This window comes from Rhinolophus sinicus, chromosome 17 (genome assembly GCF_057876585.1).
Source record: "Rhinolophus sinicus isolate RSI-liver-muscle chromosome 17, RSI-T2T, whole genome shotgun sequence".
Classification (NCBI taxonomy): domain Eukaryota; kingdom Metazoa; phylum Chordata; class Mammalia; order Chiroptera; family Rhinolophidae; genus Rhinolophus; species Rhinolophus sinicus.
The window spans coordinates 13499987-13526963 of record NC_142517.1 but is presented as its reverse complement, the minus strand read 5'-3'; the positions used below and the strand labels follow the sequence as shown (position 1 = coordinate 13526963).

Here is a 26977-nt window from a genome sequence, read left to right as displayed (position 1 = left end):
AAGGTGTGAACATTATTACAAGAAGATACAAAAGAGAGAAGATTAAAGGGAACAGCGTTCCAGGCAGAGGAAGCAGGTGGTACAACAGATACGGCTGTGTTCTAGAATAGAAACAAACAAAAAACGCCTGTGCGCTGAGTGAAGACAGCTTAAAAGAATAATATCAGCAAAAAGGGCAGGAGAACCAGTTTCCCCCCAAATTTAGCCATCGTTACTCTGACCAATTCAACAGGTTAGGAGGCAACGTTGTTAACCTACTTTTATCCGATTACTAATAAGGATGAACATTTCTTCCTATCTTTTATGACCAATTGCTCTTTTATTGTGAATTATCTTGTTTATATCACTTGCCTATTTTTCTGTTGGCACCTGCACCTTTTTCTCCCTAGCGATTATTGTGTTTTCTGTCTAAGACTAAACTCCGGGGCAGTGAGGCCTATGTTTAATTCACTTCATAGAGGGTTTGGCACAAACACATTCTGGACGAAGAAACAGTAAATGTTTGAACATCTTACCCTGTATCGGCAAGGTCAGCCCAAGACAATTTACATACTCAATTTTAGAAGTCGATTGGATAGAATTAGGGGAACTGCATGAAATTTAACTGTTTCCCTCTTAGCCAGACTTCAGATGTAATGTGAGTAATGTAACCCCCACGAGACCCCAAACCTCTGACTACCACCAGGTACCCACAGTTGGAAGCATTTAGAAGCATGTACATCCCACTAAGGAGAACTCATGGCAGCCACAGTCCTGTGCGCCGCTGCGTCTGCGCTTCCGGGGCCAGCCGCGCGCAGGCGCCGATTAACTGGCGTCAGCGCCTCTAGACCCTGTGGCCAAAGCCACTTCCCATAATGCCCCGCACCGGAAGTTGTTGCTTTCTAGTGGTCGCTGTGGCTTTGGCTCTGTCGCTTTTTATTCGTCACCAGGAGGAAGACAGTGCTGGCTGCCCAGCCCAAAGGCCTATTAGGGGATGCAGTTATGGGCGCTGTCGCCGTGGGTGAGTTCTGATCTCAATGAGTCGCAGTCACAGCTCGCATGACTTCCTGTGCTCAGAGAGCCCGAATTTTCTGTCCTGAACGCATTCTCTTATCTAAGGCCCCTCTTCCTTAAGCACGTTACCCCTCGGCCCGGTACCGCGTTCTCATTGGCTTTATGTCCTGTCAGTTCCAGGAGCTGGCCAATGAGTTGTCGGTGGTGGCGCCTTTCTCGACCTGGTGGACCCCGAGGTTCTCCCAGGGGTGCGGAGCAGTTGAACTGGAAGGGGCGGTGTGGCGGGCGCCGCGCGACTGGGGCACCCTACGGGTTACCGCTGGGTGTGCTGCCGCGGCCCAGTGGTGGGTCGTAGGAAAAGCAGGACCTAGCCGATTCAATGACCCTGGGTTAGGATACATCTGCACAAAACCTGAAAGCCCTGTTTAAGACCTGCTGACAAAGTTTTCCAAACGCTTCCATTTTTAATGGAACCGAGCAGGCATGGGAAGACTGGGAGGGCATAGATGGTAGGGAACTGGGTTAATATGAGAACCGGCAAGACCAGCTTTGGTTGGAATTTTGTATGGAGTCCTGCAAAGAGTAATTTGGCTAAAGCTAATTTTCATCTGAAGAATCGCCTGAAAAACTTAATATGGTTCATTGATGTTTTATAGCTGATGGTACCCACAGTACTCTCTTCTCATGACTCATTAGACGTCCTTCATACTTGTCAAAAATTTATTGGAACTCTATCCACAGCATTAAAATGACTCCCCTACTGTCTGTCCTCTGCCTGCAGCAGTTACAATTCGTCTTTCAAGTTTACCTTTGGAGTCTGGGCTACTGCAGTCCTCAAACCAGATTCGCTAGTGCTGTCTTCACTGCTGCAGACTTCATCCTTTCCCCTTTTCTTTCTCACGGGAACGTGGTTGCTTCGTTCTTATGTACATACCTTTGCACCTTGTAATCATCCTTTTGCATCAGGTACTATTCTTTTTTCCTATTTCCATGCAAGAATTATTTCTTGAGGACCTACTAGGTACTAACACTATGTTAGGTGTTGTAGCCAAATCAGAAGTAATGCCTAAAACCATTTCTTTCTCCCAGAACTTTAGATTCCAGATAGAGAAATAAATAATACATGTCCAGATTTAAAATGTCCCAGCTAGAGATCAGAGGCATAGAGGTGGGGCCGAGGTGGTTGAGAGTGGGGAATACCCAAGAGACCGACTTGATAGGCATGGAAAGAGTGGTGATTTTGGGGGGGGGGGAGGGGACAATACCCCCGTTTTAGTTCTGTCTCTGACTCCAGTGATCTTTCATCATTTTGCTTTTGAGTTTCCTCCTTTAGTGAAATGCTCTATTTAAAGGGTTGTTGTGAAAAGCAAATGAGAGAATGTTTATGAAAGGGCTTTGGAGGTGAAAAGCATCATATAAAACTTTAGTGGTTCTTTTTGAGAAGTAGTGAGAGTCAGAATTGCCAGAGCATAGGGGACAATTTATAAAGGACCATGAGCACAAGGCTGAGGAGTGTGGACTGGAAAACTGTTAAATACTTTCAATCAAGAGAGTGAAGTGATGGAAATGGCATTATTGGAAGGTATATCTGGTATTAAAACGCAGCACAGATTAAAGGGAGTTTGATTGGAAGGAAGAATGTGGGTGCTGTTTTTCCCCTAAGATCTACAATTCTGGGTAAGATAAATTAAATTAAATGTTTTGTCCTTGGGAAGAGAAAAAGCATATAAAATATACCTCGTTTTATATGTACCTATATACTTTGTATTCTTTTGTTGTTTATTCATTTACTTTGTAAACATGGAAACTTGTTACATTTTAGATTATCTTTGTAATGGTTAGCAGTTACTTGATGTGGCACTTATTTTTCATGCAAACCTTTTTGAATTACCTTTAGTTACACTACCCCATTAGGAGCTAAAAGAGGAATACTCCTAAGACTAAGACAGAGCAGGATGACAGCTAAGTTTCAGAATTAATCGCTAAGTGTTTCAAAACATATGTTCCAAGTCTTTCCACTTATGTAATAAGAATTTTAATAAGCATCCCAGATCAGATAACATTGTAGAAATTTAAGTGGTTTTGACACTAAGTTACTGTAATGTATGTTAAATACAATTTTTCAAAATTATTGCTATTATTTAAAGTTAGGTAGACCTGTATGTACTTTCAGCACTATTCACATTTGCTGGTTTTGAATTGTTGACTAAAGAGGTGAAGAGTTGATGTGCAGCTAGATTTGTCATAGTATTCCAACTGATTTTGGCAGTAATGTAATATAAATAGTTGAGAATGCAGTTATAGTCATTTCTCGGTCAATATCCATAGGGAATTGTGGTGTGGAAAATGCAGAACAGCGTATCACTTTTTGTATTTGGCCTTGAAATTATTTTGAAAAATTTTCTAACTCCTGTTAGGAGTTTGTTTTCAGAATTTTAAATTTTTCTTAGAGAAATTATCAATTTCATTTGCATAGACCACAGAACTAAGAAAGGTAGTTTAGAGGGAAAGGAAGTCAGCTGAGGTTTAAACATGCCACCAGCATTCCATTCATTTATGTAGTGAGTTGAATTCCAAATAGTGTAAAGTGCTGAGACTTTTCAAGATCTGTATAAGAATACCTAGGTTCTCACCTGACCTTTACATTTATTGAAAACCTATTAATCTTACTAAGAATCAGTTTCCTGAGCTATGAATCACAGGAGTAATACTATCTATTCTATCTACTTCAGAGTTTTTCTTGAAAACCAGATGATGTATGTGAATGGCCTTTATAAATTACAAAGTATGATAGGCATGCAAAATATATGTGGCTGAGTTATATTCCTTAGAGAAATATAAAACAAACTTTTTTTTTTTTTTTTTGTCAAGCTAACTTTATCTTGTTTTCTAGATTGTTATTTTGTGTCAGTAAGTAATCCATAAAGTGCCAACATGGGAAAGAAACGGACAAAGGGAAAAACTGTTCCAATTGATGATTCTTCTGAATCTTTAGGTATATTTCCCCAATTGAACCTTTAAAGCAATGTTTATATACCCAAGTGGACATATATTTAATATGTGAAACTGGGATCAAAGTGTATATTATTGTTCTGTAATTTGCATTTCAATTTATTGTTTATATCTGTCATTTAATAGTCTTCAGCATTTTAATGGCATGATTATTCCATTGATATAAAAGACCATGGGTGCGTATTTCATGATTTATTTAGGTAATAAATCTATTGTTATAAATATAGGTAACCTTTAATTTTTCAGTGTTAATGAATGGAGCGATAGTAAACATTTTTACAGCTAAATCTCTGCGCGTATCCGCTTATCTTCTTAGTATAGATCCTAGAATTAGAATTATTAAATAATATAAATATTTTCAAGGCTCTTTTGGTTCTATTGCCAAATTGCCTTCCAGAAATGTTTTACTAACTTGCAGGCCCCCTAGCAGCATAATAAAGGGCCTAGTTCCTTGAACTTTTTTAATACTAATTATAATATCATTTGTAAAAATCTTTGCTGATTTCTAGTTGAAAAGGAGTATCTTCTTTTTTAGTTTGTGTTTCTTTGACCACTTACTGGGATTTAGTAGTTTTTTACATGATCTTATTTGCATTTACATTCTCTTGGTGCAAGTTCATTGGACATAAAGCTAATTATGCCCCTTGACTAGTTTCTTAACATCCAGGGTTCCGGAAACAACTGAAGCCCTTTACAGTGGCTTACAAAGCACTTTACCGATCTGGTCCCAAAAGCCTTTTCAGTCTCAGGTCCAGCTGTTTGTTTTTACACATGCGTGACTGCCATTCTGAGGAGATAGCCTGCATTTTTACATTTTATACCTACATGCCTTTGTTCCTGGGATATGTCCTTTTCAGATTGTTTTTGCTCCTTGAGTAAAAAACACTTTAAACTGTGAGCTTTGAAGTGAAAAAGACTTGAGTCCAAATTCTGGCTTAGCCACTTAGTGGTTTTGTGACCTTGGGCACTAAAACTTAGTTTTCTCATCTGTCATGGAGGATGTCATGCAGTGACTTTCTTCTAGGATGGTTGTGAGGATGAAGTGAGATAATGTATGTAAATCATTTAGCACACTCTCAGGCTCATGGTAAGTTCTTCTACCAGTAATTTTTATTACTGTTAATATCTTATAAGACTGTACAGACGTTCAACTTTTGTTGACTGTACTATCTATAGTTGTGAAAGTTCCATTGACCTTTGCCTTCTCTTGTACTGCTATAAGATGTTTTGGAGATTCATATGCAATTATTTATTTATCTGCCTCTCCTGCCAGAATGTGAGCTACTCTAAGAGAAGAGCTCTGTAGCTTGGTCATTTTTAATTTCCTTGGCATCTCCCACAGTCCCAGGCCTTCGGTAGTCGTATTGCTGACTAAACAAAAGACTTTCTCTACAAACCTTTTAAAATAAAGAGAATAATAAATATGATGAAAGACCTTAATTAAAAGAAAGAGTGGAAGTGAATTTGGGGTGGTGGTGGTGATGTCTAGGATGTCAAAACAAAGCAAAATTTCGATTTTGTATAAAATCTTTCTCACCTCATCTTATTATATTCAAGTATGAAGCAAAAATTTTAAGTTTTCAGATTAACAATTTGTGTATAAATTCATTCTTGAAGTTCAAATGAAGAGCAAGTTTTAAGATTATCTGAAGAAAGCCATATTTTATTTACCTCTGTACTCGTTTATTGTTTTAATAGAACCTATGTGCAGACACCTTAGAAAAGGATTGGAACAAAGTAATTTGAAAAAGGCTTTAGTGAATGTGGAATGGAATATTTGCCAAGATTGTAAGACGGACAATAAAGTAAAAGATAAAGCTGAAGACGAAACGGAAGAAAACCCTTCAGTTTGGCTATGTCTTAAATGTGGCCATCAGGTATGCTTAGATTTTGACCTACATGGGATTTTATAAAACTCTGAACTTCTTTAGAAGCATTACCTAAGTACAGTATGATTATGGGTAAGTAGGATGCCAGCTGGCATAGGTCATGTTTCCTGGGGAACAGATTCTGAGACTGAGGTTTGTGAGATTTAGGTGGTTTACAGGGGTGTGTTCTCACTGCATTTTTACCAGGAAAACTGGGAGGGAAGTAGGACTAGGCAGAGAGAGAAGCTGAACAAAGAGGCAGGACTACAGGGCCTCAGCTGATGCCACAATGAACTCTGTCCTTCAGGGATGTCCTGCATTGAGGCAAGGGGGGTAGGCCTTTGTACTTGTGCGTAGACCCATCACTGGATCTGGGCTGCCCGTGGGGAGTGGGGTAGGCCACTGACCTTGGCCAAGGCAGCTCCCTTCCACTGACCTTAATTCCTGGGGATGGACAGACTGAGCTGTGAGCTGTCAGGAGGCCACATTCTTGGCAGCTGCGGGAAGAAATGCCTTGGACTTAGGGGTGGGAGGTATCTGGGTGGCAGAGCAGCTCACAAGTATGCCATGGTACTAAAGGTCAGGACCTCTTTGTCACCCTAGTGGTGGCAAGTCAGGTTTATATGTTAGGAAACTGGGCTATGAGCCAGTCCTGTCATGAAGCTTGAAGATGAGGCAGAGCCATTTTTTTTTTTCATTTTCTTTTAAATTGAAATTTTATTGAGGTAATTATAGATTTATATGCAGTATAAAAAATAATACAGAGATGTCTCTGTACACTTTGCCCACTTTTACCAATTTACCAGTGGTAATATTTTATTAAACTACAGTGTATCACAGCCAGTATATTAACATTGATACAATCTATCAATCTTCATCTGACCTCGCAAGTTTTACTTTTCTTCGATTGTGTGTGCATGTGTGTTGTGTGTGTGTGTGCATGTGTATATGTGTGTATTAAGTTCCATACAATTTTGTCAACTCTGTATTCACCATAGTTGAGATACTGAAGAATTCCAACATGACATGAATCTCTCATGTTCCCCTTTTCTGATCATACCCACTTCCCCACTGCCATCCCCCAGCCCCTGGCAACCACAACTCTGTTCTCTAGTTCTAAAATTCTGTTATTTAAAACATGTTATATAAATAGAACCGTACAATATACAGCCTTTTGGGATTGGCTTTTTTTCACTTAGCATAATCACCAAAGATTCATCCAAATTGTGTGTATCAATAGTTTCTTTTTTTTTATTTTTGAGTAGTATTCCATGATATAGATGTACCACTATTTATTTACCTTTTGCAGGATATCAGGGCTGATCCATTTTTTGGCAATTGTGAATAAAGCTGCTATGAACATCTGTTCTCAAGTTTTTTAATTTCAAATTTAATTTCTCTGGGGAAAATGTCCAAGTGCACAATTGCTGGGTCATATGATAATTAAATGTTTAGTTTTTTAAGAAACTATCAAACTGTTTTCTAAAATGGCTGTACTATTGTATATTCTGACTAGCAGTGTATGAGTGATCCACTTTCTATGCATCCTTGCCAGCATTTAGTTTTGTCACAGTTGTTTATTTCAGCCATTCTGATAGGTGAATAGTGAGATGATGGTCAGGCAGTTAAATTTATATGTTAGCAAAGAACATATTTATTTGTATTTAAAAGGTTTCCGTTGAACCTCTTTAATACACCTGGGGAGCATGAATTTATTTTGCTGTTTCAAATTTTCCAGAATACATTTCCTATTATAAATTTTATTTATTTTGCTACCTACTTAATTCCTAGAATCAATCAATATTAACTGTTAACTTTTATTCCACTATAGTTATTTTTTGCACTGTTAGCAAGTTAACCTCAACGGCTGTCTTAAGACAGCTCATCTCATTCTGTTTCAAATGGTCTCAGATGGCGTCATAGTTTTCAAAATTAATATCAAATTTAATTCCTTAATTTTAGAATCAAATGTTGAATGGGATAAATTAAATGAGTAGTATTTGATAGCATAGTTAAGGAATTAGGAGACATTGATAAATATTTTCCCTCCAAAGTATATTTTTAGCTACAATAGAAACAAGACCACTTAATGTACTATAGTCTAAGGTAGTTGGTGGCCTGGTTCAGATAGATACACAGTGAAGATGTATTTCTTAGCAGTGATTTAATTAGCTAGAGGCAGGAAATCTGGTCATGTTCTTTTATGAATAAGCCTATACATCTTGTAGGTAAAAAATCTCTCATTTACTTGTTCAATTAATCCTTACCGACCTCCATCCATTTGCTAGATTATTTTGATAATAGATTAATTTGGTTTTTGTGCCTTCAGGATTTATAGTCCAAGGGAGAAATGATGTAAACGATAACAACTTTAAGGAAGAAAATAAGGAATGCCACCAGGAATTTACATCATGTTTGATAGGAGTGTGTTTATAGGAAGAATGTGTTTTGTCATCTAGGAGGATAAGCGTAGTTCTTCTGAGAGGAGATAGCCTTTGAGCAATATCCTGAAGACTGGGTGGGAGTCCATCAGTGGCAGGAACGGTAAAGGATCCCAACACAAGTGGCATAACGGGGACAAAACTATTGGGAAGGTGCTGAGTGTGTTTAGCTGGTAGATGGTCTGTGAATATGTGAATTACGGGAGCTAACCCTGTAAAGGTAGATTGGGGTCAGAGGGTATCAGGGTTGTTGATTAGGAGTTTAAGAGCAATTTATAATTTTTGAATTGAGTATATGAACAGTGCTTTGTTTTAGGAACAGTAAACTGAAAAAATATGCATGTGAAGAACGAGGTTGAAGTTAGGAAAATATATAGGAAGCTGCTAAAGAGTCCAAACTGGACCTAGCGAGTCTGAATTAGCATGGTTTAACGGACTGGAAAGGACAGGTGGGAGACGAAGAGCACTTTGCGTGCATGGTTCTCTAAGGACCTTCCTCAGGTGGCTTCAGTTGCCTATTCATATTTAAGTTTTAACAAAAATCTAGACTCTCTTTAGAGTCGAACATTTTATTTTCAAAATTGTGAGAATGGCAGAATTTCTTGAGCCACTTTCTTGTTTATTATAGATTATGAGTTCTTTCCTCTTTGGGTGAATTTGTGTGGCTTTGAGATTGATGGTTGTGATTCTCTAGGGCTGCGGCAGAACTTCGCAGGAGCAGCACGCTCTGAAGCACTATTTGACACCAAGATCTGAACCTCACTGTCTGGTTCTTAGTTTGGATACGTGGAGCGTATGGTGAGTTTCAACTCCTGTGCCCATTGACTGAAAATTATTTGAAATATTGGAGAGTGGAGGTATTTGAAATGTTTAAGGAGCAAGAAAGTTTAAATTTTTGTGTTTGTTTAAATCCCATCACTATCAGAAGGCTAGAGAATGTGGTGTTATAAAAAGCTTTTGCTTAGTATTGTACAAACACAACCATTGTGTCATGTAGAAAACTTAGGAATCTTCACCCTTTTTTCTTGCTTGTGATACTATAAAGCATATGGTAGGTTTTTAGTTTAAAAGTTGGGACACTGAGAACAAATTCCAGAAAAACTGAGAATATAGGAAAATTTTGGCAATGAATTTGCTTATAAATAAATGTCAGGCTGGTATGTGTATTTCTTACATTTTAACACCATTCAGCACAAATTTTCACATCTTTAAAAACCACTTACAGAGAAGTGTTCACTGAACATCATCGGTCAGTTATAAAATTTGTTAATTTTTATGATGCAGGGTCTGTGTTTTGTATAGAAAAAACTTTTCACTTTAATGTTATAAATAGCCATTTCAGTAAAATGTTTGGGATCTTTTCACAGTATTTAAATGTAGCCATAATTTGGGCTAATCTTATTAACAGTAAACCAGAGTTAATATGGAAAATAGTTTTATTTTCAGTTTCTCTGGTAGAATAATGTAATGGTTACACACTTTGGGTTCCAGGAATAATAATTTGTCCCCTTTTTTGGTTGTCACTTTGTCACTTTTCTCCTCTGTGGTCTTTTGGGACACAGGTGTTACCTATGTGATGATGAGGTCCAGTATTGTAGCTCAAACAGACTGGGTCAGGTGGTTGATTATGTCAGAAAACAAGCTGGCATTGCAACTCCAAAAGCAGGTAAGAAATACCAGTTATTTCCTAATATCTACTGTAATGTTGATTTATATATATCTGCTGATATTTACATTAATTTACTGTACTGCCTAGCATTACATGTAGCTGAATAACATTAATTATGATTGGTTTCAAACTATGAAACTATTTTTTTGGTTAAGAATGTAGAACAGAGAGAATATAGATAATTCTAAGGTGTTAGAATTAGAAGGGTATCTGAGAAATTATCTAATCAGATGTGATGAAGAGTCTGGAATAAGTAATAGGCAAGGCAATAACGTCCTGTTCCCATACCCTGGCACAGGGGCTTAAGATGGACTTTTTTTACTTAATTTACTTTTCTTGCTTTTATTTGGATCATATAAAAGTAAAGTACTTGTAACTCCTTCAAAAGGCCGGATACTTCTCAGGTATGTTTCATGCATAATTAAATTAATTGGGTCAGCACGCCTCATGAGCATTAAGCTTGCTTAGACTATCCTGGTTATAGAAGTATCTTTGGCAGAGCCAGAATTGTTTGTTCTTAACCTCAGGATTTGTTTTTGACCCACAGAATTCATTAAAAATTTTTTCATGTCCATATTCTTTCCTTGCTTGCTTTATATTCCAATTTCACAAGGTAAGGTATGCTCATTTGTAAAAAAAAAAACCACACAAAAAAACAAAAACTTATGCATAAAACAGGGGTTTATACTAAAGCATATCCTGCTTGGTTTCATTTGTCAAATGAATGCTTACATCAGTTCTGAATATTTTTCATTTATTAGCTATTCTCTCTTGATGGTAATTTACTTATATTTATTGGAAAACATTTAAAAATCAAACAGGTGGCAAATAATATTAGGTAAAATTCACAAATTCTAGTACTTTGTCCCAAGAATAACTTTGCATTTGGCATGGCTGTATTACATGTTTTGCTAAATCTTTTCTCCTTCCTTTTTTTCCCCCTAAAGCAGCAAAAGATAATGGCAACATTGAACTTGAAAATAAAAAATTAGAAAAGGAGAGTAAAAATGAACAAGAGAGAGAGAAAAAGGAAAACATGGCTAAAGAAAATGCTCCTGCGAATTCTACTTCCCAAATAACTGTGAAAGGACTCAGTAATTTGGGAAATACATGTTTCTTCAATGCAGTTATGCAGGTGCCAGTGTTAATTTTTTCACCCTTTAAAAAGTCTAGTGTTGGGCAGCCGTTTAGCTCAGCTGGTTAAAGCGCGGTGCTCTTAACACCAAGGTTGCCGGTTCGATCCCCACATGGGCCACTGTGAGCTGCGCCCTCCACAACTAGATTGAAACAACTACTTGGAGCCGATGGGGCTTAGAAAAATACACTTAAAATAAATAAAAAGTTAAAAAATAATTTAGTGTTTTCCTAATATTATAGGATGTTTTTGCATATTTGTTACTTACAGTATTGAGTTTTTTTCCCTGTAAGTAATTTATTTCTGTGTTTTCAAAGAAAACTTAAGGAAATGTTTACATTGCATGCCAGTAAAACACTGTGCTATACACTAGGGTATAGTGGGGTTCAAAACAAAACGACCCCTGCTCTCATAGAATGTGCTCTGGGGTGGGGGAAGCACAGGAGAAGCTCTTGAAGAAACAATTATGTACCTAGTTACAGGTGGTGGTAAGTGGTGGTGCAAGAACCATGGTAGTGGTGGTAGGGTAGCTACTTCATGTGGGGTGGTGAGAGAATGCCCTTCTGAGTGATGAATAAGCTCAGAACTGAAATATTTATGACCAAATAAAGTGGGGGCCACAGCATGCCATTACTTTTTCTTTCCCAAGATACATACAATAAAGATTGCAGTGTTGATAGTGATTTTCTGTTTTGGTAGACTAGACACTTGAAAAATATCTGAATGAACTGATTTACCTATATATTAACTGATATAATTTTCCTTTTCTTTTCCATCCTATCTTCCAGAATTTGTCACAGACACCAGTGCTTAGAGAACTACTAAAAGAAGTAAAAATGTCTGGAACAATTGTAAAAATCGAACCACCTGATTTGGCACTAACAGTATGTACTTTAAAACTTTATAATCTGTAATTTTCCTCTCTGAATATTAAGGAAAATATTCATTTTCCTCTCTCGACATTTTAAATTATTTTAAAGCATTGATGCTCATTTTCATCTTTTTTGTTTGTTTTAGGCTACCCAGTTAAAGATTTTCAGACCAGTAGAAATTAGAAAGCGTCTTTAAATTTATTTGCTATGTGTATGCCATGTTCTGCTGTGCTCTAGTAGCTTCTTTCTTCTGAATATTGTTGATATTTGTGATGCCCTGGACGTGCATTATTATTTTTAGCATCTTTTCAGGAGACTTAGATGCTGGGTAGCCAAATTAATTTTATCCATTTTTGTTAATAACATTTTGCTTTGGCTCTTTTACTTTTTAGATAGTAAGTTCCTAATAATCCAAATTTAAAACAGTAGAACTGAAGTCTTCATAAAACAGTTCATGACCAGAAACTTAACATCTTTTGACGTGCATTTTGAACTTTTAAATGGACAGCTCTGTTAGGAACATTGGCAGTATAGATCGACTAGTTATATTTTGCTGAAATAAACGATTCCAAAATTGGACTGAAGAAGATTTCTTTTTTTTTCAATTCCCATATTCAGGAACCCTTAGAAATAAACCTCGAGCCTCCAGGCCCTCTTACTTTAGCCATGAGCCAGTTTCTTAATGAGATGCAAGAGACCAAAAAGGGAGTCGTGACACCTAGAGAACTCTTTTCTCAGGTCTGTAAAAAGTGAGTATCCACTTTGATTGTGCTTTCAGTGCATCCGTAAGATGCCGAGAAATTATGTGAAAAAAATTAATAGCATTAGAGTCGACCCAGGACATATACTAAAGCATTGTTTATTTCATTTGGATTAAAAAACCACACTTTATGTGAAAATGAAATCTGCCAAGGGCGTTGTTGGACTGACCAGAAATTCTGAGAAACTAGGACACTCCAAGGTTTGGGATGTGATCCTAAGATTTTGTAAAAATAGTTTCATATTTTAGTCGACTCATCACTGCTTTTGTTTTTTCCTTTCTTTTTTTTCTGTAGAGCAGTACGGTTTAAAGGCTATCAGCAGCAAGACAGCCAGGAGCTGCTTCGTTATTTATTGGATGGGATGAGAGCAGAAGAACACCAAGTTAGCATATTTTGACCAGTGTATTTTATAATTCCATCTTCAGTAGCTTGTCTTCCATTTGATTTATTAAGCGTTATTAAAGTAATGAAAACTAGTTATTGAGGCTGTTGTATTTAAGATTCTTTTCTACACCAGCTTTTTCAACCAGTATGTTTTAATCATTGGAATGAATGAAAAGAATTAGAAACGATTCTCCTTTTCCTGTTGTTTCATATTTCCAGCATCATTGTCTAAGGATTCTGTTGTATAGGCTTCTACCAGGAGGGCCACCCAGTACTGGGAAATGCCTCTCCCAGAACAGGTCCCAGTTGTAACGCCCCTTTACTCTTACTCTGAGGTGATTTAGAACAGCTATTTGAATCTAGGAAGTACAGCAAGTCCTCGAATAATGAATAACGTCGTTTCATTTAATGTTGTTTCATTATAACATTGGTGAGCTGCCTTAGGAACTTAACTCTTGTTTATATCAATTAGCCTACAGCAAAATTGGTTTCTTTATACGTTATTTTGCTTAAAGTCACAGGACCTATTGACAACATTAAGTGAGGACTTACTGTATATTCATTTTGTAAGAGTCGGAACATTTGTTGTATTTTTAAATGTTTATTAATTGCCAGGATATAAAGTAATATATTTGGGGATATGAATATAATTAATAGTAATAATACAGTGATAACTAATACTTATTTTTCTCCTATTTAATGTCAACCACTGTTCTTAGTATTTTATATGAATTACCTTACTCAGTCCTCAAAGATAGGACAACCGTTCTATAAGGTAGATGATATTATCTTTTTCTCCCTCCATAAATTCTGAAGCTAGGATGTAGAAAAGTTTAGCAACTAGTTCAAGGTCACCCACTAATGATGGCGCTGGGCTTTAAGTGCTGGAGTCTGTCCCTACAGCTCTCATTTAACTATTCTGCTTCTTGGACATGATATTTCAGTGATCTTTCCAAAGGAGATAAGCATGTTTTGTAAAGCATTGGTTTGAATAGGTTAAAATCTTGAAGTGATAAGACAGTGCTTTTATTCACAATTTAGTGATTGTTTTATAATTATTTTTTGCTCCTTGAATTAATTTTTTAAAATGCGATTTTTGAATTATTAAGTTTTATTCAGTAAGTTTGCAGAGCTAATTCTTGATCACTTTCTTGACTTGAGTACATATTTTCTAAGGAAAATAACTATAAAATTTTAAGTTTAATAGTTATACATATATCCATTTTATTACTTTTAGAGAGTGAGTAAAGGAATTCTTAAAGCATTTGGTAATTCTACTGAAAAATTGGATGAAGAACTAAAAAATAAAGTTAAAGGTAATGTCTGACTTTTTTAATTAAACCACTATAATTGAATTCCTTTATACTTTAGGAGAAAGTTACTGGCACATGTATTTTGAAACCTTAATTATTAACGTACAGTTTCTCCTTATCACCAATGATTTAAAAAAAAATTATTCAATATTCCAACGGGGAATATTTTAGGAAAAATTTGACTTTTGGTATATTCTTGTTATGCAATATTACAGTAAAATTTGTAAAGATAGAGCTATGATGACACCACAATTTTATTTTTTTCATTAGACTTCTCAATAGTGGTGATAGGTGAATTATACTTTCTTGAGTTATCAGTGGCTGGTTTATTATCACGAGCCCACTTCTTTCTTATTATTGTGTGACATTTAAAAAAAAAAAGTATAGATCTGGCCAGTAGAACTTTCTGTGATGATGGAACTCTTCTATACGGACTCTGTCTGATACATACAGTAGCTATTAGTCACCCGTTGGCTATCGAGCCCTTGAAATGTGATTGATGCGACTGAGGAGCTAACTTTTTATTTAATTTTTATTAATTTAAATTTAAGTGACCACAAGTGACTAGTGGCTACTGTATTATAAAGCACAATTTAGAATCAACACATAGTAACTCTATCTCTTTGGTGCCCCTTAGGGCCTGGCCAGTAATGGAGAGATCATTCCTGCTCACACTGTCTGTCATAAAATGTGTTTCTGTATAAATAGACTTCTATCATTTGAATAAGGCTTATAAATTTCATGTATTTAGAAAATGGAGTGACCAGGTAGTAAAATTATGTCACCTTATACTAAATTTATCAAGGTTATTTCTGGGAACACAGGAAAATAAAAAGAGAATTTTGTCTGAAACATTATCCTGAAACACTTTTTTTGTTTTGTTTTTTGTTTTGATTTTAAATGGAGTTCAGCCTCAGAGTTCACAAAGCAAGTTACATGCATTCTTTCCTAAGTTTGCTGCCGAATGTTATAATGTTAGAGCTGGATGTGAGCAAAAATATCCTCCATCCTAGCCCGATCTGCTCATTTTACTAGTGGAAATAGTGATACACAGAAAGTCTCACAGCACCTGAAATCTATGTAATTTTACTAACAATTGTCACCCCAATAAATTTAATAAAATAAATTTAAAAAAAAAAAAAAGAAAGTCTCACTGACTTGCGCAGTTTATTTTCCACTGACTAGATCTTGAATAAGAACTTTTTTCATTTTCCTGAGATGTGATTGTGTTATATTTTGTTACGCTCAAAAGTGGAGAATATATGCTACTGACTATAGCATAAAAATAAAATTATGGGAATGAATAGAGGAAAACAAGTCTGAGATAGAAAATTAAAAAGTTTTAGGGTTAGATAGGTAAGCAAGTAGTTTTAGCTTATTGAGTTAATTATATAAGGGTAATTGATAAACTTTTTCCCCTTATAGATTATGAAAAGAAAAAATCAGTACCAAGTTTTGTGGACCGCATCTTTGGTGGTGAACTAACTAGTACAATCATGTGTGATGAATGCAGAACTGTAAGTGGATGTAGTGCTGATTTTATTCATTAAATAGAGTGCAGTCTATAAGTTGATTTCTTTTAAAAACAGAAACCTCTAGTTTCATAAGATCATCTTTTTTGAACTACCCAAATATGCATAGTTCTTTGCTGGAACTATGAGCACTCCTTATATCTGGAAGAATTCAGCTTAATATTTTGTTTTATTTCTCCTAACCCAGAGTCCTCAGTGCTGTATAGTTTTCATTTTATTTTCTTAAGCCTTTATTTTAAAACTTAGCTCCCCCTCTCCATTTCCCCATGATCTTACTACATTAATGTTTAAAGTAAATCTTTTTCCTTCCTTTTACATTTTCTTTTTTGGTTGGTTAAGGTCTCCTTGGTTCATGAATCTTTCCTTGATTTATCTCTACCAGTTTTAGATGATCAGGTAAGACAATTGAGTTTCTTTTATTTAAGCAAATTTTTTTTTCCTGTGTTAGATTTTATGGGGGAAGCCTTGTCACCTTTTCCAAGTTTATACATTACTAATCCATAGAGAATTTTTCTTAATGTATTTGAGATAGAAGAATTTTAAAGATTTGAATAAAGGATGAAGTAAATATTAACTTGATTAGTTTACATATAGGAAAGTATTTTCTTCTCATTAAAAGTTACTATTTATCTTCATTAAGACTAACCACAAAAAAAAAAAAAAAAAAAAAAAAAAAGACTAACCACAAATCCTTTCACTCTTAAGTTCATAAATGTTAATAGAGACTTTCTCAGTCTTACGCCATATTAATTTGATTCCTATCCAGTAATAGCAGGAAAAAAGAGAACATGTTATGAATATTGAATAAATTATTATTCAACTTAATATGAATTTTAAGGGTCCCTTTAATTATTGTTACTTAGCGGTTAAAGCCTTACCAAATTTACTTTATTTTCTCTTTCTCTAAAACTATCATTTACATGCAAAGAAAAAAAAAAAAGAATAAGAAGAAATACCTCTATTGGGACATGTAAATCACTTATAAACAGAAAGTACATTTAGCAATGGGCATAATCACAGCGTAATACTCCACATAATAAAATTTGTTATATTTCTTTTTATTATACTTGCATGTGAAGTTACCTTTTTTACTGTTTTGTTTGTTTACTTGGTTTTTCATATGTGAAGATTGCTTTTTAGTATTTGAGATGGATTTTATTCTGGATATATTTTCAAACGTTGTGGAAAAATAAATCTAGTGTAAAATAGGAGTAGAAAAATAGGTAACATGAAATCTCTTCACTAAATAGTAGTTGTAAAATTTTATTTTTGGCTCATATTCTCTCCATATTTTAAGAGTGGTAAGAAAAATATAAATGATAAAAATCTGAAAAAGACAATGGAGGATGAAGATAAAGACAGCGAAGAAGAAAAAGATAATGACAGTTACATAAAAGAGAGAAATGATGTTCCTTCAGGAACAAGTAAGCACTTACAGAAGAAAGCGAAGAAGCAAGCCAAAAAGCAAGCCAAGGTGGGTCATTTGGAACAAAACCATATTTTTCTAATTTTATATTTTGAACTATTGAGTTTAAAGTCTGAATGACATTGCTAAACATGTCTCTTATTTTATATACAGCACTTTCATTTAGCAATTACAGAATTAATTCATTTAGTATTCTAGAGAAATTTCTTTTCAGTATAAAGAAAAGGTTGTGTTTGTTTTTTTAATCCCACATTATTTGTGACAACTTAAAATAATGTTTTAGTTCATTTTTAACAATTTTTGAGTTGTTTACTCATTGACATTCAAAATGTAAAAATATATAAAGGTGTATAATAAAAGTCACCTTCCACCCCTGTCCTTTTATGACACAGATAACCACTTTCATCAGTTTATGCTTCATTCTGGAGTTTCTTTTGAAAAATATGATCAAATTAGGTAGTCATGTTTTTACCTCCTTTTAAAAATCATATATATTGTTCTGGACCTTGTTTTTCCTTTGTTTCTACTTAATTAGATTATTGGAGATCTTTCCATTTCAGGGCACAAAGATTTATTTTTTAACAGCTGTATAATATTTCATTTTGTAGATGTACCAAGTTCACGTAACTATTTCTCTATTGATTTATTAGGTTGTTTGTGTTCTTTTGCTATAATGGCCAGTGCTGCCGTGAATAGCCCTATACAGTCATGTGTCACTTAATGACAGGGGTGCTTTCTGAGGAATTGGTCATTAAGCTATTTCGTTGTTGTGCGAACATCGTAGAGTGCACTCCTACAAACCTGGATGGCATAGCCTACTTCACACCTAGACTCCCTGGTACAGCCTATTGCTCCTAGGCTACAAGCCTGTACAGCACGTAACGGTATTGAATACTGTAGGCAGTTGTATTTGTGTATCTAAACATAGAAATGTTATAGTAATACAGTATAAAAGATAAAAAATGGTTCACCTGTGCAGGGCACTTACCATGAATGGAGCTTACAGGACCAGAAGTTGCTCTGGGTGAGTCAGTAAGTGGTGAGTGAACGCGAAGGTCTAGGACATTTTGGTACTCTACCGTAAACTTTATAAACACTGTACATTAGGCTGCACTAAACTTATTTTTTAAAAAATCTGTCTGCTTTCTCTAATAATAAACTAGCCTTAGCATACTGTAACAGTTTTACTTTATAAAGTTTTAAATGTTTTTAAGCGTTTTGACTCTTGTAATGACATTTAACTTAAAATGCAAACACATTGTACAGCTGTAATAAAAATCTTTTCTTCCTTTATATCCTTATTCTATAAACTTTTATTCTACTTTTAAAACTTTTTTTTTTTTTTTTACTTTTTAAACATTTTTGTTAAAAACTAAGACATACACACCCTAGCCAGGCCTAAACAGGGTCAGGGTCATCAGGATCGCTGTCCTCCATCTCCACGTCTGGTCCCATGGGAAGGTCTTCAGGGGCAGTGACACAGGGAGTTGTCCCCTCCTATGATGACAGTATCTTCTTCTGGGACCTTCCTGAGGCCCTTTTTGAGGATGCATCACTCTTTTCAGAAACATGTCCATGGTGGTTTGCTTGGTTAGTTTCTTTTTTCCATCATTGATTTGCTTGGGGCAGATAATGCACCATGAACATTCTCTCTGTTAATGAAAACCTTTCTGTGTTGGGGTCCATGTTTTCAAACTTTCTAAGGAACTTGGTGAGGTCTGCAAAAGCTTCTGCTAAACCCTTTGCTGAATTTCTTGGGGGTTCTTTTTCCTCACCCGCAGTTATCTTTACTCTTGCCTCTTCAGCTATGCGTTCCTGTTCCAGTTCCCTCAACTCCTCATTGGCTGGTTCCTCAGGCACCAGCTCTAGGAGCTCCTCCAGGTCACACTCACCCACACCCACGTTAAGTTGTTCGCCGTCTCAGCCACAGCCTTGATTTTTGCAGTGTTTGTACTATGACATTATGATGGTTACAGCATCACTAGGTGACAGGAATTTTTCAGTTCTGTTATAATTTGATGAGACCACCACCATGTGCAACCATTGTTGACCTAAGTGTCGTTATGCAGCACACGACTGTACAAATGTCATCTGTAAGGTACATTGTGAGAAGAGGGATTGCTTTTGTAGTTTCGATAAATATTACCTAATTGCCCTCCACAAAGGTTCTACCAACTTGTTCCCACTAGCAACTTATGAGACTTGTTGTTTCTCCTTATCTTGACATCAGTGTTATCAAACTTCTGGATTTCTTCCAGTCTGATAGATGGACAGTATTAACTTAGTGTAGTTTTATTGTAAATGAAGTTAAGCATGTTTGTGTTTAAGAGCAATTTGTGTTTCTTTTACTTTGAAGTATTCACTTATATTCTTTCCCCCTTTTTCTTTCATGTATTTTTAACTGAAGCACATCAGACAATGTTTATGTCCTGTGTCCTCTATGCTGCCCTTGAGTCTTCTGCTATTACAGATTTTCCTCACGGGAATGACCTTTTAGTTATAACCAAAAATGCTAATCCCTTGAGTCTTTGCCATTCCAGTAACAGGAATCTTGATGAAATCCACCCCACCCCCACCCAAATTGGGAATAGGCTGAAAATAGCAAAGAAGTGATTTTAGGGGAGAAAGTCCTTTACTGTCTGCTGTACATGTCGCTTCCTTGCTTTCTCCCTAATTTGGGGCCATTCATTTCCCAGACTGTTTTCCTCTGTCTTGTGGAAAGCAACCTTGTACTTGTTTATCCTTGTGTTTTCAGTTTATTTTCCCTTCTTTTTCGTATATATAGTCAGATTCCTCACATGGTTTAATAGTTGGCTGCTTGGGTTGAACAGTTTTACTCCTCTGACTAGATCACTTCTCTTAGAACACAGACCATGTTTTGCACATTTTTATTTGTCCATGAGTGATAATTTTTTGAAGGTGAGTAATGGTTTATACCTGCTTGCAATTGAAGAACTTCTCTTCATAATTTATTTGATCCCTGAGACTAAAGAAACTTTTAGGATTAGAATTCTGGGAGTGAACTCTTTCTCATTAACTATTTATTTATTCTAAACTATTTATTTTTGATTGATAACCTGATGTGGTACATGGACGCTCTTTCTCTTCCTCTCACTCTAATTTTTTTAAAAAGTGTTTTGTACTTCCTACACAGAATCAGCGAAGGCAACAAAAAATTCAAGGAAAATTTCTTCATTTAAATGATATCTGTACCGTTGACCATCCTGAAGATAATGAATGTGATGTTGAAATATCACCTCAGGGAGAAGTGGATATTAAATCTGACCATATCTCAAAAGAGGAAGTTACAAATAAAGAATATTGTGTTAATCAGAAAGATTTGAATGGCCAAGAAAAAGGGATAGAAAGTGTAACTGACAATCAAAAATCCGCAGAGAGAGTAGATACGAAACATGTCATCGTGGATAATGATGGGGAGATTTTGTCATCTTCTCCCAGTGAATGTGCTGGGAACCTAAATGGTGCCTTCCAGAAAGAAGGGAGCAATGGAGAAGTGGACATTTCCAGTGGTCTGAAAAACCTTCACTTGGATGCTGCTCTTCAACCTGATGATATAAATATAGAGCTTCTGAATGACAGTCATACTGGGACCCAGGTGTATGAGGTTGTAAACGAAGATCCAGAAACTGCTTTCTGCACTCTTGCAAACAGGGAGGCTTTCAGTACTGATGAGTGTTCAATCCAGCATTGTTTGTATCAATTCACCCGGAATGAGAAACTCCGAGATGCAAACAAACTGCTCTGTGAAGTATGCACACGGAGACAGTATAATGTACCAAAGGCAAATCTGAAAGGTACTGAGATTCTTTCCCAGAAAGCACAGTTAGTGTTCAGGGGCACACACTGCACGACATAGGTGGGTGTTCCTGTTTCATTGGATCTGCTTTGGATGGCATCCTTAAGTCCCCTCTTCTCCGTAAATATTGTAATGGAAGGATGGGTAAGCAGAACTGTATTGAAGGGGCTAGTACTCTGTCGCATCCCAACAGCCGCTAAGGTGGGACACTTTGCTCTCGGAACCCTGTCCCTGTTGGGTGAACCATCCCACTGGCGTGTTACCACAGCAGGACCCTAACAGATAGCGGCTATGTCTTTGTGTCCGCAGTCTCTGGTCAGTGTTTGCGATGGCCCTCATTTCCCTGAAAGCCACACTTTAATTCTTCAGTGTGCTAAAGTGACATGCCCAGTGCAAGGTGCCGGCAGGACAGGGCTGTCTTACAATCTCCCGCAAATACGGAACAAAGATACAATTTCCTCCTCTTTTTTGTTTTTACCCCAGCTTGGGTAAGTGGGATAGGGAGAGATCATGGATGCCTAATGATTCTTATTAGAATTGGTGATCCATTTTTAAAGTCTAGCTTTTAATATCTTTCCATGTCAGTACAAAAAGCAAATTATGTTAATTTCATAGCAACTCTGTTTAGAGCAGGTTTCAGCGAACTGCAGTCCACAGGCTAAATTTGGCCTGTTGTCTGTATGGTCTCTGAGCTAAAAGTGTTTTTTATAGATGAATACTTGAAAATGATTTTATGGTAGAAAACACTAACTTTGAATCCCAATTAATTAAATGTTATTTCTCCAAAAGTAATTCCATTCTTTTCTGTCATACTCAAATATTACTAGTTTTTGAATTCCATCAGTAAAAATATGTGGAAGTTTTTCTCATATATGAATACCTACAAAATATCCTGGATTTGGTCTTGGTCCACAAAGCTAAAAATATTTATCTGGTCCTTTCCAGAAAGTTTACTGATCCTTGCTTTAGATGTTTGAAGTGATTTTATAGCAACTGAATGCTTTAAAGTTCTAAAATGATTTTCACACTGCTAAAATTTTTTTCTTTCTTTAGGTGAAAAGAAACATGTTTACACTAATGCCAAAAAGCAGATGCTGATTTCTCTTGCTCCTCCTGTTCTCACTCTTCATTTAAAGAGATTTCAGCAGGTACCCCTTATTTGTTTAAAATTTGTCTTGTGTGTGGTATCTTATTGGACAAAAAGACATTGGTACCTTGGCTTTTCACTGTTTTGGTGACTCCATCTCTCCTGGAAGACTTTTGCTATGAGCAGTACAATTTTCAAGTTCAGTTCCAAATTCCCAAAGTACCTTCAGAACGTTTTCCCTCCTATGGTTGTTATGGGCTTGATTAATTGGGTGGGTCTCTGTGAACAACTCACTGCACCTGGTTAGAGTGTAAGGCTGGGAATGTGCGCTTCACAGAAAAGTATTCTGTGATTACTCAGGTTTAAAAATCTCTGGTCTAATCTGGCTTTTCTGGATGGCTTTAAGCAGAAACATCAAGAATTTTGTTTAAAAAAAACAAAAAATTTCTCACAGGAGCAGCTTTGTTAATGCATTGTGTTGGGGTGGGGGTGGTGTGTGTGTGTGCACGTGCGTGCTACACTGAGCAAAAAGAAACCAACTTGCAATCAATTAGTGATCAGGGAGAGAGAGTTGCCTAGGAAGATTGAATTAGCGCTGGATATTGGTATTCTTTTGGGCATCGGAGTGAGACTAGTTTATTGAATGTGTACATCTTTTCCAAGAAAAGATCTTAATCTGCTACCCCTCTTTTTTAGGCTGGTTTTAACCTACGCAAAATTAACAAACACATAAAATTTCCGGAAATCTTAGATTTGGCTCCTTTTTGTACCCTTAAATGTAAGGTAAGTAACAGTGGTCTTTTTGGGAAAATCCTTTAAAGGGAAATCAGAGCTTATCAAATACTACAATAGCAACTCGCATTAAGTGTGAAGTTGGTAAGAATTACTGAATAGAGTGGGTCTTTGATTTTTGCACCTTTATAATTTCAAGATCTGAGATGAATCATTTTGAACATTAGGTTTATTACTTCAGTTCAACATTTTTTTGAACCCCCATTATTGTGGCAGACATTGCTTTGGGAGCTGAGGGTACAGAACTAAAGGTGAGCAGGTGTATTAATGGATAATCTCAACTCCATATAGTTGTGTTAAGATGGGTCTATTTCAGGGGTGGTGTGCACTTAACCCAGCATGTAGGTGGTTCAGGGGAGGCTCTGCGAAGTGGACCATGTCTCAGCTAGTTAGTGGGATGAATCAAGAGTAAACATGTTTTCCAGGCAGAGGGAACAGCAGGAGCAAAGGCAGCAGTGTGGTGGGTGCCAGGGATTGGCAGGATGAGCAGATTTAGAGCTTACAGGGGAACGGTGGGAGTTGAAGCCAGAGATGTGGGAGAGGGATGAGGTTTTGGAGGATTATCATGGTGAGGAACGTGGGCTTTATTAGGTATGCAGTGGGGAGCCACTGAAGAGTTGAAAGCCGCGGTCATGGCCAGATGTATTACACGGGTTACTTGCTGAAGCATGGAGGGAGGCTGGATTTTTAGGAGGAAATGACTAGAGGCAGGGAAACTATTTAGGAGGGTATTGACTTAACTCAGTCAGTAGATGATGAGGGCTTAAACTAGGGCAGGAGAGGGGGAGATTGAAGGAATATTTCAAGAGGTAAAATTAAGCAGGCTTAGGATCAACTGGCTCTGGAAAATAAGTCAGGGCCTTTAAGTGGATGCTGAGGGTGACACAGAAAGAGGAGTTGAGCACGAGTCCCAGGGCCTGGCTGAGTGTCTAGGTGTATGGGCCGAGGGGAGTGCCATAAATTGAGGTAGGAAATCCAGGAAGAGGAGCATGTTGGGAGGTGGAGAAAGGATGAGTTCAGTTTTAGATACACTGACTTTCCGATATTTTTGAGATATTCATGTGGCTGTTACGTTTAGAAAGCATCTGGATGTCCCCGAGGCCCAGGGCAGAGGTTAGGGCTGGAGATGAGAATCTGGAAATAAATACATTGGTGATGGTTAAAACTGAGAGGAGAGGATCTCATGTAGAGCATGGAGAGGGAAAGAAGAGGTGGCTAAGGTAGAAAACTCCGGCGAGCATCTGAGTGGAAGAGGCATAGCTAGAAGAGGACCAAGGATCTCAGCAAATTTCTATGTTGAAGAATTTGGGGAGTTAGGATGAGCAGATTTAGAGCTTACAGGGGAACGTTGTAACTATTATATATTCACATATCAAGTATTTCAGTATAAACATTAAAAATCTTTATCTACATTTGAAATGATGGAAATCCCTTCTCCCAAATTTAAAATTTTCCAAGCAAGTTATTTCAGAGCTGGTGGGTAGTGAATTAGTTATTTTTGTGTTCTCACCATAGGCAAGGGATACTTTCACTGGCAAAAATTCTTTGGTTGGATTAGTTTTGAATACAAGGTAATCAGGAATTCATCTTTAGTGTAAATGCCATTTCTGTGTTCAAGTTTCAAGGAAAGGGCCAAGTGCCATCAAGAGTATCAGTGAAAAAGACTAGACAGTCTAGAGGTCATGGTAAAATTTTCAAGACTTGTTGGTAACTTCAGTAAAGAAATGAGAAAATTGAGAAATAAATGAGTATATTGGAGATAAAGCATGTAGATATGTTAGAGGCTTTGTTGAAAAAGGAAAGTAGTGGATCCATGAAGATTTTTTTTTAAGTCTGGGAGACTTAAGTATGTTTGTAGGCCAAGAGGAAATCTAGAATTTGAAGGTACAAAGAAAATCAAAATAATTGATTTAAGACCCTAGAGGAGGCCAGAAGGGCTGGGATGAGAACACCAAATTGGAGTGTCATCTCTGAATCAAAGGGAGTTTACTTCGTCTTCCTGAGAATGGGCAACTTGTAGTTGGTTAGGTTTTCCTGAAGTGGGAGATGAGGTCAGGGCAATAGTAGAGAATTAAGAGGTGGGGGGTAAGACGAGGCTAAATGAGAAAACTCTCGCAAGCTGTTATTTGTTTCTAGAACAGGAAACTGATTATATCAAGTGGACTTGGTTTATGGTTCTTGCGGGAAATGGCAGTGGCACCTTTCTAATAGTGTGTGCCACTACTCAGTAGGCTGAGACAAGGTCGGGAGAAAATAGTCAAGTTCAGACTCATGAATCATTTCTGCATTCTCAGAGTGAAGGTTAGAAACCCTTTACTTAGTTTGTCAACAGTATCTGTATAAATGGGACTAGAACTAACTTATGAATTCTGTTCATTTTTAAAGAATGTTGCTGAAGAAAACACAAGGATACTGTATTCCTTATATGGAGTGGTTGAACACAGTGGTACCATGCGGTCAGGGCACTACACTGCCTATGCCAAGGCAAGAACAGCAAACAGTCACCTCTCTAACCTTGTTCTCCACGGTGATATTCCACACGGTAAGATGTCATGCAAAATTCCGGTATTCAGCACATATGTGGCAAAACCAAAAAATAACGAACTTGTTATCTTTCCATGTATACTTACTTTTACATTTCCTTGACAGATTTTGAAATGGAATCAACCAAAGGGCAGTGGTTTCACATCAGCGATACACATGTGCAAGCTGTGCCCACCACTAAAGTACTAAACTCACAAGCATACCTCCTGTTTTATGAGAGAATACTGTAACGATTTCATAGTGTTTCCTCTGGAAACACATTCATGGCTTTTATAACGGCTGTAATAAAAAAGAAGTAAAGACTGACTGTAAATCATGTTCACTTAAAATTAAATGCCAGAAGAAATCATGTTTATTGAAATATTGAAGGGAAAAATACCTATAAATTTACATTGGCTTTGTAGTGTCATAGTGGTTATTTCTATTTTCAGTTTCTGGGAAGGATTCTGAAGTAAGTCCTCTGTGGTTAGTATGTCTGGGTGGTGGATTATAACACATCAATAAACTGACTTATCCCCAAAACTTGTTTTATTACTTAGAACCCTAAGTTGTATTGACTTACCCTACTAGGTAACATTTTAAAAAATGTTTCAAACTGTCTAGAGAATGAAAATTCACTATAAGGGTGTTAATTTTATAAGCATAGCTATATTAATATTGGAATTCTTCTGATGCCGTACTGTGTGCATGAGCTGGCGTGTAGGCCTAACTCAGCACTTGCTTAACTGGCTCAAGGTAGAAACCTGTGGGACTCAGTAACTGGGTACCAGGTCCCCCTAATGCCAGCATGCCAGAGAAAGCCTGTGAACGTCCACCTAATAAATTCCTTTTCACCTAGTCAGCCAATTTGAGTTGAATGCAACCCTAAGAGCCATAAGGATACCAAGCCTATCTAAACTTCCTTAAGGTTCTATTAGAATTTCTTTGATGTACATTGACTCTTTTTTGTTAATAGTCAGAGGGGAGGTATTGTTAACACTTGTTGAGTTTATCTAAGACCTAGTCAGCCATACCACTTCCAAAATTCCTTTGAAATACTTAAAACTATAAAATTTCAGTGTTATCCAAGGACCTTATATAACCAACACGTCCCATAAAATCAGGTAATTTAACTTTTTACAATGTTCTTTGCTTTTTCAAAACTCCTTACTGATGATCTTAATGAAAAATAAGATCTGCTTTATGAAAACTGACTTGCTTAATTTCTATATGTCAAGAGGTGTATTTTTCAGTTATATCACAAGCATCTTTGTACTTTGCTACATTTCAAATGAGCCATTCAACAAGTCATTCATTGCTAATGAAACAAGTTACTTTGAATAGTCTTAGGA

At 36.6% G+C, this 26977-nt stretch overlaps 1 protein-coding gene across 5 annotated transcripts; it reads left to right on the top strand.

Moving 5' to 3' along the window:
* The first annotated feature begins 862 nt into the window (after positions 1–862).
* On the top strand, positions 863–26049 carry USP16 (ubiquitin specific peptidase 16). 5 transcript variants are annotated; one of them, XM_074326259.2, is made up of 19 exons: positions 902–1000; positions 1775–1959; positions 3887–3988; positions 5704–5882; positions 9009–9112; positions 9877–9980; positions 10931–11118; positions 11907–12002; positions 12609–12739; positions 13046–13133; positions 14373–14451; positions 15874–15965; positions 16320–16376; positions 17278–17454; positions 20561–21221; positions 22277–22371; positions 23007–23093; positions 25488–25644; positions 25752–26049. In XM_074326259.2, the coding sequence occupies exons 3-19, from the start codon at positions 3928–3930 to the stop codon at positions 25874–25876; spliced, it is 2481 nt and encodes an 826-aa protein (XP_074182360.2). In that variant the 5' UTR covers positions 902–1000; positions 1775–1959; positions 3887–3927; the 3' UTR covers positions 25877–26049. The 5 variants fall into 5 exon arrangements, with proteins under 5 accessions (XP_019585445.3, XP_019585441.3, XP_074182360.2 ...); XM_074326269.2 differs by having other exon boundaries at positions 932–1000; positions 1775–1919; XM_019729882.3 differs by lacking the exon at positions 1775–1959 and having other exon boundaries at positions 865–1000.
* Positions 26050–26977: the final 928 nt, after the last annotated feature.